At 34.9% G+C, this 14701-nt stretch overlaps 1 protein-coding gene across 1 annotated transcript in view; it reads right to left on the bottom strand.

The window, feature by feature from the left end:
* LOC107732053 (calcium/calmodulin-dependent 3',5'-cyclic nucleotide phosphodiesterase 1C-like) overlaps positions 1 to 14701 on the bottom strand; it is a 56917-nt gene that overhangs the window by 16252 nt on the left and 25964 nt on the right. The window contains exons 3-6 of the mRNA XM_016543288.1: positions 8307 to 8420; positions 7879 to 7945; positions 953 to 1069; positions 434 to 574 (exon numbers count right to left, since the gene is read on the bottom strand). Coding sequence (XP_016398774.1) covers positions 434 to 574; positions 953 to 1069; positions 7879 to 7945; positions 8307 to 8420 — 439 coding nt within the window. The remainder of the gene's footprint in view (positions 1 to 433; positions 575 to 952; positions 1070 to 7878; positions 7946 to 8306; positions 8421 to 14701) is intronic.

Genomic DNA, 14701 nt, shown 5'->3' with positions numbered 1-14701 from the left:
CAGTGGTGCAAATGCTAGGGGGCAAATCATTTGTCAGCACGCCAGTGTGATGTCCACACATCACAGAGAGGTTAATGAGCCCACGGCGGGAGTGACAGGAGCGTGTTTTGAGGCGTCGAGGGAGATTAACTTTCTATTGATTGGTATACGAGCAGCATCGTGAAGCGAGAGCGGACCATTGCACCTACTTCTATTCCAAGAACCCCAACCTCAATAAATACCTCAAGTGCAGTGTCAGGCTTAATAAAACATACTTCACCGGCTCGGTTCAGTAGAAATAACAATAATAAACAACCGAGGGGACTCGATGTACATGATTATTTTACCCAAGCACACATAAGCATACACAAATCCCCAAAGGCAAGACTTTTGCTTGAATTCACAGGGTCTAGGACACCATTTTTTGCGAAGGAGGATACAACCATGGACTTACAACCATGCCGGTCTTGAGCACTAGGTAATGCACTGTCTGGGTGACGTCTGCGGCGTGGATTAGGTTGTGGTAAGGGTTTCTGTGCTTGCTGTAGCCCACCTCCAAGGCCTCCACAAAAGACACCAGAGCAGAAACAGGGATCTGAGGAGACATACAGTGTCAAACAGCCATCTGAGGATGATCATCTGGACTTTGCTATCAAATGTCATTATGATGGATGGTTGAGTCCAAACACGTAGCAAATGCCATTTCAATGTTGGTAAATACACAATTCTCAGGTTAACGTATTAGTTAAAAATTTGTACATGGAAAATAGTGCTTAAAAAATTACATTAAAATTCAATTAAAATCACATAATAATAAAATAAATGTAAAACTGACCAAATCTGATGTGTTTCTTTCTGCTTTACAATTTCCTATTATGATGTTCTCAGATCCACAGATATCACTGAGGAAATCACTGGAAGGTAAATTTTAAAATTATGTACTTTTAATAAAAAGAAAGAGAGAGCATCTTACCTTAAAGCGATTGATTATGTCGTATCTGGTGAGAAGTTCATAAAAAATAAATTTCAGTGCATGATCTCCGCTGGCATCATTCAGTGTGAAGACGTCAAATGACCACGTGTCCACATGCTAGACCAACAACAACAACAAAAAATAAAAATAAAAAAAGAGTATAGTAACATGAAATATCTATATTACCATTCAAAAAGTTTGGGGTCGGTAAGTTTTTTTTTTTTTTAATGAAAAAAGTCTCTTATGTGCAACAAGCCTGAATTTATTTAACCAACATTATAGTAAAATCCTAATATTGTAAAACATTTCCGTTTAAAATAACATTTCTATTTGAGTATAATTTAAAATGCAATTTATTTCTGTGAAGGCAAAGTTGACCAGCATTTATTTAAAATAGAAATGTAACATTATTAATGTGTTATTTTTGATAAACTGAATGCGTTATTTCTGAATAAAAGTATTAATTTCATTCAAGAAAAAAAATCTTTCTGACACTACTTTGAATAGTAGTGTATACAGTATAACTTTTAGTAAATTCCTATAGAAAAGAAAAATCACAAATAAGATCTCTTTGTATCTTCGGAGCTATGAAATAGCAACTGAGACTTTATTTTATGATGCCTTTACCTATAAACGTGATAAGATGTTCACAGTCCTGGAACCTCAGAAATTGCTGCTTTTACATAATGTAGTAATACCAGACTCGTTTCTTTTTTTATAACGGATAAATTACTTTCACCTCCCTTATAAACAGGGTCTGTGATGAACGATGTGTGATTCTATCGTTGTACATTTCAATCCTGAGTCATGAAATGAACATCAGTAATAATACAGGAGATTTGGTCTACGTTATGGCCGCCTGTGGTTTATGTGTTCTCCATTTTTTTTCTCTCTCCTCCATACACTCTAAGTTTGACCCTCTGTTATTTCATCTCATCACTTTCAAAAGAAGTTCTATGTAGGTTTGATTAGTTGGTTGCAATGAACATTTGCAAAATGCTGCATTAAATATTCACATCCTCAGATTGGAATATTTGTCCTGCACTCCGTCTCAGTCACGGCTGAGAGCTTTCAATATCTTTAGGCTGTATGTGGAGATATATATATATATATATATGCAGATTCACTGACTGCTGTGAAATCAAGAGAGAGAGGCCAAAATCATGCTGCAAAGCCACTAGGACATCCAGTACAAACCTGCTGCCTCATTTAGAAAACACTCTTACAATCAGATTTGATCCTAAAATCTGTGCATTTGATCCTATGCTAAAATTGAAGCATAAACTGACAAACATATTCTTATACAAACTTTAAGTGATGAAAGTGTAAACATATTAATTTACATTTATAATATATTATATTAACATTAATATGATGAATTATAAAAAATTTTATTTTTAGTTTTTGTTACAATACATTGTTGTTTAAAAGTTTAGGGTGAGTGAGACTATTTTTTTAAGAAATGATTTTTATTTCGCAAGGATGCATTAATTTGATCAAAAATTACAGTAAACATTTATAACGCTACAAAAAACTTCTATCTCAAATAAATGCTATTTCTTGAGCAGTAAATGGAGATATTAGGATAATTTCTGAAGGATCATGTGACATTGAAGCCTGGAGTAATGATGTTGAAAATTCAGCTTTGCATCACAGGAATAAATTACATTTTAAAACATATTAAACACAAAACAGTTACTGTAAACTATAATAATATTTCACATTATTACTGATTTTAACTATTTTTGATCACATAAATGCAGTTTTGGTGTGCATAAGAGGCTTCTTTCAAAAACATTAAAACACGTGACGTCATTTTATATTAAGATTAGGTGGACAGAGCCAGCAAATTACCGCTATTGTTTGACAAGAACATGTGTATTAGTATTCTGTTACTTATCCTTCTCACCTAGCAGACACTTTATACATTTACCTGCACATAAAGCAATGAGAAGCAAACTGACTCACTCAAGGGCACAAGAGTTATAAGGGACTGCGGGAGAGCTCTATTCCATTTCCAAAGTTTGAACCTTCGCCCCTTTGTCATACCAGCCTTGAGGCTTAACCACTAGGACACCACATTATTCTGTTCATCTGACTTTCATCCACAGACCTCAGAAAAAGGTTTGTGCTGTGTTGCATGTAGAATTTAAATGGGGTTGGATGTTTACAAATACTGCATGTTCAAAAACCTAGATGTTTAACTCGTAGTACTCAACACAACACAGGCGTTGGGTAAACACATAGGTGAAGTTATGTTTTAATTTAATTTAATCTTTTTTTATTTTACACCTGAAGTGACCATATTGCACACTTCTTCTGGTTCATTTGACACAGTAAAAGGGTTAGTAAGAGTAGAATATATGATATGATATTCCAAACACAGCCTCACAAGAACATCTTTGACAATCACTTTGAGTGCAGACAGCCAGAATTTTAGAATCACAATAGGCAACAGAACAAAAGAATATTTTAAAAGATTGCAGATTTATGACTGAAATGACAGAAGGGAGTAACTCGAAGCCGTCCTGCCACAAATTATTGAAATCAAAAATGAATGAGAAGCTGATAGGAGAACAGATGCAGCTGATAACAGCTCTGAAATGGCATTCGTGATCGAATCGCAGCAGATAACTGGATGTATAATTTGGACTATAATTTCATGTGGAGAAAAGGATTAAAATCAGCATATTTTGCATTTGCCTAATACACTAGCATTCAAAAGTTTTGAACAGAAGTCTCATGAACACAAAAGCTGCATTTATTTAATCAAAAACAGTAAAAACGGCAAGTGATGAAAGTGTAAACATATTAATTTACATTTATAATATATTATATTAACATTAATATGATGAATTATAAAAAATTTTATTTTTAGTTTTTGTTACAATACATTGTTGTTTAAAAGTTTAGGGTGAGTGAGACTATTTTTTTAAGAAATGATTTTTATTTCGCAAGGATGCATTAATTTGATCAAAAATTACAGTAAACATTTATAACGCTACAAAAAACTTCTATTTCAAATAAATGCTATTTCTTGAGCAGTAAATGGAGATATTAGGATAATTTCTGAAGGATCATGTGACATTGAAGCCTGGAGTAATGATGTTGAAAATTCAGCTTTGCATCACAGGAATAAATTACATTTTAAAACATATTAAACACAAAACAGTTACTGTAAACTATAATAATATTTCACATTATTACTGATTTTAACTGTATTTTTGATCACATAAATGCAGTTTTCGTGTGCATAAGAGGCTTCTTTCAAAAACATTAAAACACGTGACTCTACACATCTTTATGAATGAGGTCTGGACAAGGCAAAAGGATAAAACTCTTTATATAAAACGAAGCCGTCATTAGTTTCAGCTTATTAACTTTCATTTTCTATTAAGATTAGGTGGACAGAGCCAGCAAATTACCGCTATTGTTTGACAAGAACATGTGTATTAGTATTCTGTTACTTATCCTTCTCACCTAGCAGACACTTTATACATTTACCTGCACATAAAGCAATGAGAAGCAAGCTGACTCACTCAAGGGCACAAGAGTTATAAGGGACTGCGGGAGAGCTCTATTCCATTTCCAAAGTTTGAACCTTCGCCCCTTTGTCATACCAGCCTTGAGGCTTAACCACTAGGACACCACATTATTCTGTTCATCTGACTTTCATCCACAGACCTCAGAAAAAGGTTTGTGCTGTGTTGCATGTAGAATTTAAATGGGGTTGGATGTTTACAAATACTGCATGTTCAAAAACCTAGATGTTTAACTCGTAGTACTCAACACAACACAGGCTTTGGGTAAACACATAGGTGAAGTTATGTTTTAATTTAATTTAATCTTTTTTTATTTTACACCTGAAGTGACCATATTGCACACTTCTTCTGGTTCATTTGACACAGTAAAAGGGTTAGTAAGAGTAGAATATATGATATGATATTCCAAACACAGCCTCACAAGAACATCTTTGACAATCACTTTGAGTGCAGACAGCCAGAATTTTAGAATCACAATAGGCAACAGAACAAAAGAATATTTTAAAAGATTGCAGATTTATGACTGAAATGACAGAAGGGAGTAACTCGAAGCCGTCCTGCCACAAATTATTGAAATCAAAAATGAATGAGAAGCTGATAGGAGAACAGATGCAGCTGATAACAGCTCTGAAATGGCATTCGTGATCGAATCGCAGCAGATAACTGGATGTATAATTTGGACTATAATTTCATGTGGAGAAAAGGATTAAAATCAGCATATTTTGCATTTGCCTAATACACTAGCATTCAAAAGTTTTGAACAGAAGTCTCATGAACACAAAAGCTGCATTTATTTAATCAAAAACAGTAAAAACGGCAATCTTGTGAAAAATGATTACACTTTAAAATACCTGCTTTCTATTCGATTATATTTTATATTGTGATTTATTCCTGTGATACAAAACTGATTTTTCAGCATCATTATGCCAGTCTTCAGTGTCACATGATCCTTTAGAAATCATTCTAATATGCTGATTTGCTGCTCAAAAAGCATTTATTATTATCAATGTTGAAAACAGTTGTGCTGCTTAATATCTTTGTGGAAACCGTGATGCTTTATTTCAGGATTCTTTGATGAACAAAGTTCAAAAGAAATCTTTTGTAACATTATAAATGTCTTTACTGTCACTTTTGATCAAGTTACTGCTTCTTTGCTCAACAAAAACTTTAATTTCTTTTAACCTTTCAATCTTTCTTACTGACCCATAATGTTTTTCTATACACATCAGTATATAATTCAGATTATGTCCACAGTCATTTAAATAAATCAAGTGCGTGATTTTGTGTGTTTGTGCCTGGAGTAATGATGTTGAAAATTCAGCTTTGCATCACAGGAATAAATTACATTTTAAAACATATTAAACACAAAACAGTTACTGTAAACTATAATAATATTTCACATTATTACTGATTTTAACTGTATTTTTGATCACATAAATGCAGTTTTCGTGTGCATAAGAGGCTTCTTTCAAAAACATTAAAACACGTGACTCTACACATCTTTATGAATGAGGTCTGGACAAGGCAAAAGGATAAAACTCTTTATATAAAACGAAGCCGTCATTAGTTTCAGCTTATTAACTTTCATTTTCTATTAAGATTAGGTGGACAGAGCCAGCAAATTACCGCTATTGTTTGACAAGAACATGTGTATTAGTATTCTGTTACTTATCCTTCTCACCTAGCAGACACTTTATACATTTACCTGCACATAAAGCAATGAGAAGCAAACTGACTCACTCAAGGGCACAAGAGTTATAAGGGACTGCGGGAGAGCTCTATTCCATTTCCAAAGTTTGAACCTTCGCCCCTTTGTCATACCAGCCTTGAGGCTTAACCACTAGGACACCACATTATTCTGTTCATCTGACTTTCATCCACAGACCTCAGAAAAAGGTTTGTGCTGTGTTGCATGTAGAATTTAAATGGGGTTGGATGTTTACAAATACTGCATGTTCAAAAACCTAGATGTTTAACTCGTAGTACTCAACACAACACAGGCGTTGGGTAAACACATAGGTGAAGTTATGTTTTAATTTAATTTAATCTTTTTTTATTTTACACCTGAAGTGACCATATTGCACACTTCTTCTGGTTCATTTGACACAGTAAAAGGGTTAGTAAGAGTAGAATATATGATATGATATTCCAAACACAGCCTCACAAGAACATCTTTGACAATCACTTTGAGTGCAGACAGCCAGAATTTTAGAATCACAATAGGCAACAGAACAAAAGAATATTTTAAAAGATTGCAGATTTATGACTGAAATGACAGAAGGGAGTAACTCGAAGCCGTCCTGCCACAAATTATTGAAATCAAAAATGAATGAGAAGCTGATAGGAGAACAGATGCAGCTGATAACAGCTCTGAAATGGCATTCGTGATCGAATCGCAGCAGATAACTGGATGTATAATTTGGACTATAATTTCATGTGGAGAAAAGGATTAAAATCAGCATATTTTGCATTTGCCTAATACACTAGCATTCAAAAGTTTTGAACAGAAGTCTCATGAACACAAAAGCTGCATTTATTTAATCAAAAACAGTAAAAACGGCAATCTTGTGAAAAATGATTACACTTTAAAATACCTGCTTTCTATTCGATTATATTTTATATTGTGATTTATTCCTGTGATACAAAACTGATTTTTCAGCATCATTATGCCAGTCTTCAGTGTCACATGATCCTTTAGAAATCATTCTAATATGCTGATTTGCTGCTCAAAAAGCATTTATTATTATCAATGTTGAAAACAGTTGTGCTGCTTAATATCTTTGTGGAAACCGTGATGCTTTATTTCAGGATTCTTTGATGAACAAAGTTCAAAAGAAATCTTTTGTAACATTATAAATGTCTTTACTGTCACTTTTGATCAAGTTACTGCTTCTTTGCTCAACAAAAACTTTAATTTCTTTTAACCTTTCAATCTTTCTTACTGACCCATTATGTTTTTCTATACACATCAGTATATAATTCAGATTATGTCCACAGTCATTTAAATAAATCAAGTGCGTGATTTTGTGTGTTTGTGATAAAAAGAAATCTCTGTTGTCCACATATGCTGCATTCTATTAGACAAGTATCCAAAAAAGAGGCTAAAATCTCTCTGTCCTGTCTAAACCGTGTGTGTGTGCCAGGTAACCCAGCTGGCCGAGGGAAAGATCAATTGTGCACTTTGGTTGATTAAACAGGGCTGTTTGCCTGGAGACGGTTTGATTTTGCCATCTCGCCCTTGTTGTTTCTCACATAAGCTATTGTGCATACAAAATGTGTCGCATTCACACGTCCCGCATTCATGCTGTGACCAGGTTGTGCGTGTGTTTGTGCATATGTGCATTTGAGGTCACAACCTAGAATCTGATTGGCTCGTTCCATTACCTTCAAGGCCGTGATCACGCTGGGCGGATAGCTCAGCCCCACCATGTTGGAGGTCCGTCGGTACATCCTGTCAGAAAGAGATAACACTCTCCTGTCAGTGTGTGAGAGCTTCTGGGAAATAAAAAAGGGGGAAATCCCTTGTTTCACTCCAGATGTCCTTTAACATTCATATTTTAGGAGCATGTTGCCAATGTTCCCATTTCTGTCTAAACAACTGAATAAAAACACATCAAATGCTGGAGCACTCATGGCAGTAAGGAGACAGCATTACAGAGCACATGCAATCCCTCTTATAGAGGTTTAAGAGCAGCTTTAGAGATTAAACACTCTAGGAACAACATAAACCTCTGACCCCAAATTTGTCGGTTTAATATTTGCCACAAAAAAAAAAGACTAAGAGAAATTCACAATGTATGTGTTGTGCTTACCTTGTTTCTTCAATGTAGACAGATTCCAAAACAGATGCAGCATATTCTAGGTTTTTCTTCAAGTCGACAACAGAAGCCTCACCTCTCTCCAACTGTTTCACCAAACATCTCAGCCTGAAATGAAAAAAAAGAAGACAGAATTTGATTAGGAAAAAGTTTTTGGGTTTAATGTCCTGGATTTAATTGTCTTTAATGAATAGGACAGTGGAGATAAGGGGGAAAAAGAGATAAAAATAAATATAAAATAAAATAGATTCAAACCAAGTCTTGCTGTGGATTCAATTCTGACACAAGGCACCAAAAACAAAACAAACGATTTGCATTTTCGAAGGAAAAACAATTGCTTAAAGCAAATGTTGTTTGAGGCAAGTTTAAAGGGGTCATATGATGCGATTTCAATTTTTCCTTTCTCTTTGGAGTGTTACAAGCTCTTGGTGTATAAAGAAGATCTGTAAAGTTGCACGAAATTATGTCAAGTCAAAATTGAGAAAAGTCCAAATTATGAGATAAGACATCATTGTGACAGTTGAAATTGACATACAAAATGATAATTCTGACACAAAAAAGTTGAAATTATGACGTCAAAATTACAAATTAAAAGATGAAATTAGATGTCAAAATTATGACAAAAAGTCAAAATTGTGACTAAACGGTAACTTGACATACTAACTCATATTTATGACAAAAAAATTCAAAAGTACGAGTTAAAGTCATAATTATAATATGACGAGTCAAAATTATGACAGTCAATTATGACAAATTAATTAGACTTTCTCATAATTATGACTTAGTATTTCATAATTTAGACTTCCCATAATTATGTCTTCGAGTGGATCACTGAGTTGATCATAAGAACTCAATTAGTCTGATTCATGAATGAATCACTGAAACTGGTTTTGTGAACAGAATCAAATAGTTCATTCAAAAAAGCATTGCTATTTCTCTCGTGAACTCTTATGAACATGCTGAAAAGAGCGAGGGAGGACATCAAGACTTTTTATTCATTAATTTGGTCTGCTCTTCTTATAAAGTTAAGATATGGGAAACACAATATGGCACACAAACTTGTATGGACTATAATTATGATACTTTATGTCATTTTGCATCCAGTTTGAAGCTTGAAAGCTCCAGTTCCTATTCATTACAAGTGCATAAAAAAGAACAACAAAAATAGGTAGATTCAGCAAAAATGTTCCTTCTGTGTATTTTAAAAGTAAATTAAACAGGTTTGGAAAAACATAAGGGTGAGCGAATGATGCAAAATTTGCATTTAATTTGATGCGTGGCACATTTCCCTCTCAGATGGTTGCCAATGTTCCCATTTCTGTCTAAACAACTGAATAAAAACACATCAAATGCTGGAGCACTCATGGCAGTAAGGAGACAGCATTACAGAGCACATGCAATCCCTCTTATAGAGGTTTAAGAGCAGCTTTAGAGATTAAACACTCTAGGAACAACATAAACCTCTGACCCCAAATTTGTCGGTTTAATATTTGCCACAAAAAAAAAAGACTAAGAGAAATTCACAATGTATGTGTTGTGCTTACCTTGTTTCTTCAATGTAGACAGATTCCAAAACAGATGCAGCATATTCTAGGTTTTTCTTCAAGTCGACAACAGAAGCCTCACCTCTCTCCAACTGTTTCACCAAACATCTCAGCCAAAAAAGAAGAAAAAGAAGACAGAATTTGATTAGGAAAAAGTTTTTGGGTTTAATGTCCTGGATTTAATTGAATAGGACAGATAGGACAGTGGAGATAAGGGGGAAAAAGAGATAAAAATAAATATAAAATAAAATAGATTCAAACCAAGTCTTGCTGTGGATTCAATTCTGACACAAGGCACCAAAAACAAAACAAACGATTTGCATTTTCGAAGGAAAAACAATTGCTTAAAGCAAATGTTGTTTGAGGCAAGTTTAAAGGGGTCATATGATGCGATTTCAATTTTTCCTTTCTCTTTGGAGTGTTACAAGCTCTTGGTGCATAAAGAAGATCTGTAAAGTTGCAAAGACTAAAGTCTCAAATCCAAAGAGATATTCTTTATAAAAGTTAAGTCAGCCACGGCTACCTAAAACGGCTCGTTCTAACCATAGACTGTATAAAAACACGGACGTAGTGTCCGTGACGTAACCCATAGACTTTTATTATGGTTTATTAATAATATTATTATTATACATTATAAATATTATTTAAACAATTACATTTAAACAAATATTATTTAAACAATGACGGAACTATCAAATTGGTATTGAGAAATGTAAAATAAATTACAAATAAAATAAATTAAAAATAAAGTAAAACACAACACAACAAAACAAAACAAAACAAAACAAAACAAAACAAAACAAAACAAAAAACAACCTAGCAGGCATTATCGTAACCTACAGGTCAGAGCAACAGTTTAAAGTTAGGTTAGATCTTATAATAAACATTCTAGCTGCATGACTAACTCCACATTCGTTTTAATGTCGCAGACATTTGAAGGAAACTCTATTGTCGCCTTGAGTGCTGAGGTTTGTCGCCATGACAGTACCACAAGAACGCATGTTAAGCACGCCGTTATGTACATAAGGATGCATGCAGTGCATTGGCCAAGCATTTGTGACTGCATTTGCATATTTACACAGAGTATGTGTGTCTGGCCGAAGGCGAGCTTTGTATGCAAATATCATTCTATTCGATGCTCATTCACTGTCATATTTTGTCTGACAGACATACAGTTTGTGTTGTACGAACAGACCACCAGTGGTATCACACACTAGGCTTCCTGTTCATTAGCGGCTCCTAATGAGCATGTGTGCCGATGACTCATCATGAATGTTTGACTTCTGCAGAGCAGATAAACTCCAGCCTAAGACTGCAAACTTGTGAAGAAAGACATCTAAGACAGACTCTATAGCTATGTTATAAAAAGTGAGCTTCCTACCTAGACAGCATTTAAATAAATAAAATGGATAGATAGATATGCTTAATCTTATTTGTTTTTAATTGTATTTTATTCAATATATATGTGTGCTACATGTTTTAATGTTATATATTTTAGTATTGTGTTGTTCACTTGTGTTTAGAACAGAGGTTTTGTCACCATTGACTTTTATGTCTGTGCTGAGGCTCTAGATCTCAAGGGCGTCACAACCAGATCACTCAATGGAGTATCAGATACAGCACGAACAGGGAAACACTATTAAAACACAGACCTCTGGAGAGACGTGACGATGTGTGGACTTTCTTGTCTGCCTTTTTTCACCTCTTGAGATACTTCAAGGTTACTTTTAATCCTTCCTTTAATCTTGTCTGCCACCTTTTACTCTTTCTTTTAATATATAACACACACACAAACACAAACACAATCACACACACACACACACACACACACACAAATGCATTAACTTAAACAAACCGCTTACCCAAAAATCATCACAAGCCCTCTTTCGTTCCACCCTCCTCTATGCTCTGAGAGATTTCCATCTTTCTCTCTCCACTGAAGGTCAGTGGACGGTCTGTTTTAAGGTTAGTCATTGAAGATCTGAGCTATTATCACACTTTACTGACTTCTCGAAAATACACAAAAGCTTCTGGACGTCTGAGGACACAGGATTTATTCAGGACGTCCGTGTCTCGCTTGAGTTCCTGTATCGTTGCACTGGCAGACGTTTCCCTCACTAAGCACAATCTCTGGTTGGTTAGTTTGACAGTCTGGCTGTCAGATTGAGGTTCTGTTCCAAATCCTCATGAGTTGCCTCAATGTCTACAGACTTCTTAATTGAAATAGACACGCATATCTGACCGATTTGGAGTGTTCTTCATATGAAGTAACTCATACATTAGTGTTTTATACAAATAACACTTGAAGAGAAATCAGTTCACAATTGATTTCAATGCAGTTTGACGTTAGCATGGGGCAAATAACAATACTGATTATGTGCTGCATTCAAGGAATACATTTTTATCGGTTTATGCATTCCCTGGCTTGGGAATTGAACCCATGACCTTGGCAAAGCTTTCGCTATGATCTACTTTTTAAGTTGCATGAATGTTAATAATATAAGTATATAAAAAAATAAGTATATCATAATAATATTAATATATACTATATAAATAAAAAATTTTTTTAATAGAATATAAAAAAATCAGTTTGACAAAATTCTGGATAAAATATGCAAATAGAATAAAGATAAACAGAGGACAGAGTAAGAAAGAAAGAAAGAAAGAAAGAAAGAAAGATATTTGCTTGACAAAATGGACAAAAAATATATATAAATAATTAAAAAATAAAGTTTCAAATATAGTAAATAATATAAAATAATAGAATAAACCTTTTTTCTTCTAAAGTGAACAAAATAGAATAAAAATAGATTTGCTTGACAAAATTGTGGAAAAATATATAAATAAAATGAAAATAGAGGATGGATAGATAAGAAAGAAAGAAAGAAAGAAAGAAAGAAAGAAATATCTTTAGCCAAATAGAGAAAAACAAAATAGAATAAAATAGATTTGCTTGACAAAATGGAGGAAAATTTTTAAATATACTTGACAAAAGAGAAACAAACAAACAAATATCTGCATGTCCAAATAGAGAAAAAATATAGACTAAATAAATAAATAATCTATAATAATTAATTAGAAATATAAATGAAAATAGACTTGCTAAATGAAATACAAGATATGCTTAAAGAAATATAAATGTTTGCTGTAGTGAGTTTTTTCTCCTGGGGCTCTGAATGAGCGTGTTTGTGCTGAGTGGACTGTTTACTGCGACCTTGACTGATCTGGTGAGCTCAAACTCTGTGATGCTAAACGCCACGTTCCGGCACGGCGGAGGTTGCCATGGTGATTTGCGATGCGTCAGTCGACTGGCACATGTAGCCTGAAACATGTGGCATCCACGGGGGGCCCAAATGCCTTCCTTCCGCATAGTGGGGGACTGGACCACAAGGATATGCTGGTAAACAGGTCCTAAACAATCAGCGCCTAAACCTCCATCCGGATGTGGTTTCAGAAAGGAAGATGGGTCAGCACCCCGATTTCCCAATAGTTCTTTAATTCCGACTCACAACCGGAGTCCCACAGTCCCACACTCGACCAGGGCCAAAGGCACCAGAAACCGCTTGGATTGAGAACAATGACATAATATTCTCCAGTGACATCTCCTCAACCTCCAAAGATCAAACTCAACAAAATAAACATACCATAAGCCTTACAATCTTTTAAACCGGATTGGTCTCAAAACACAATTAATTTATTTTTGGCTTTTTTGATGGGAAGAAAGAGGAACAGTATTAGGAAATCAGATTCAAACTGTGTTTCTTGCATAAGTACCATATCTCAATGTGTATTAAAAATTAAAATATATTCAGATCTAGGGCTGTGACGGTGGCAGATTTTTACCACCGCGGGGGTAATGGACTAACTACCACCGGTGGTGCGGTGTTGATAGGCTATATATTAGGGGTTGAACGACTTCTGATTTTTCAAAGTCGACTTTTATGTGACGAAAGTCAAGTCGAAGTCGACTAGTCGCTGATGACGTCATTAATGAACAAATAAGTCTGGAGTTGTGATAAACACTTTGTGCACAGCTATGGCATATGACACAGCGCTGCCCACATGGCTATTGCTCCTATAACAGCTCATTTTTATCAGTTTTGTCTTTGAGTCGTTATGTTTCTCACAGATTTCTGCTCGTTCTAAATCAGATACAGATAAAGTAGCACAGTAAAGATTACATTCATATGAATGCATTAGTGAGAGCGATTGCGTGTCTGAATTAATTCTACCTGGCAGCGTCTCGCTACTAGTAGTGAAGCTGTGGGATTTAGTTAAGAAATATATGTTTGAACTTTTCAGTTTCAAAGCTATTTTATTGAGAAATCACAGAACAGTGTTGACAATACATTTCCGCGCTGAATGATTCTGTGTGCGCGCGATGTGTGCGTGATGTACGAGCTACTGTCTGTAGCCTATGTGTGTGGAACGGCGATTAACTTACCTGTACAATAAGCGGTTTAAAACATGCATTCTCCCGTTCAATTTCGAGCATCCAGTAATATAATCACACATGTCTTGTGGAGCGCTTTCAAAATATGCATTTATTTGTCATTTTAACTGTTTGGAAACGGAGCGTAAATGTTGAAGTCCTTCAAAGATTTCTTATCCTGTTGCGCCCTCTATAGGACCAGCGACTAGTCGACGTCAAGCTTAAAGCGTCATGGCAGAGCACTGAAGTCGAGCATTGAAGTCGACTAATTGATTAGTCGGTGCAACCCCTAGTGTACACACACTTCCAACATACATTTATGTTCAAAACAACTTGAAAAGTGAATTTTGCATCCGATGACCCCTTTAAAGAATTTGCCACTGACGATTCAAACACGAGTTTTGAGCAGTGTA

The sequence above is a fragment of the Sinocyclocheilus rhinocerous genome, unplaced genomic scaffold (assembly GCF_001515625.1).
Source record: "Sinocyclocheilus rhinocerous isolate Xijiao unplaced genomic scaffold, SAMN03320098_v1.1 scaffold97, whole genome shotgun sequence".
Taxonomy (NCBI): Eukaryota; Metazoa; Chordata; class Actinopteri; order Cypriniformes; family Cyprinidae; genus Sinocyclocheilus; species Sinocyclocheilus rhinocerous.
This window is presented reverse-complemented; position numbering and strand designations above follow the sequence as displayed.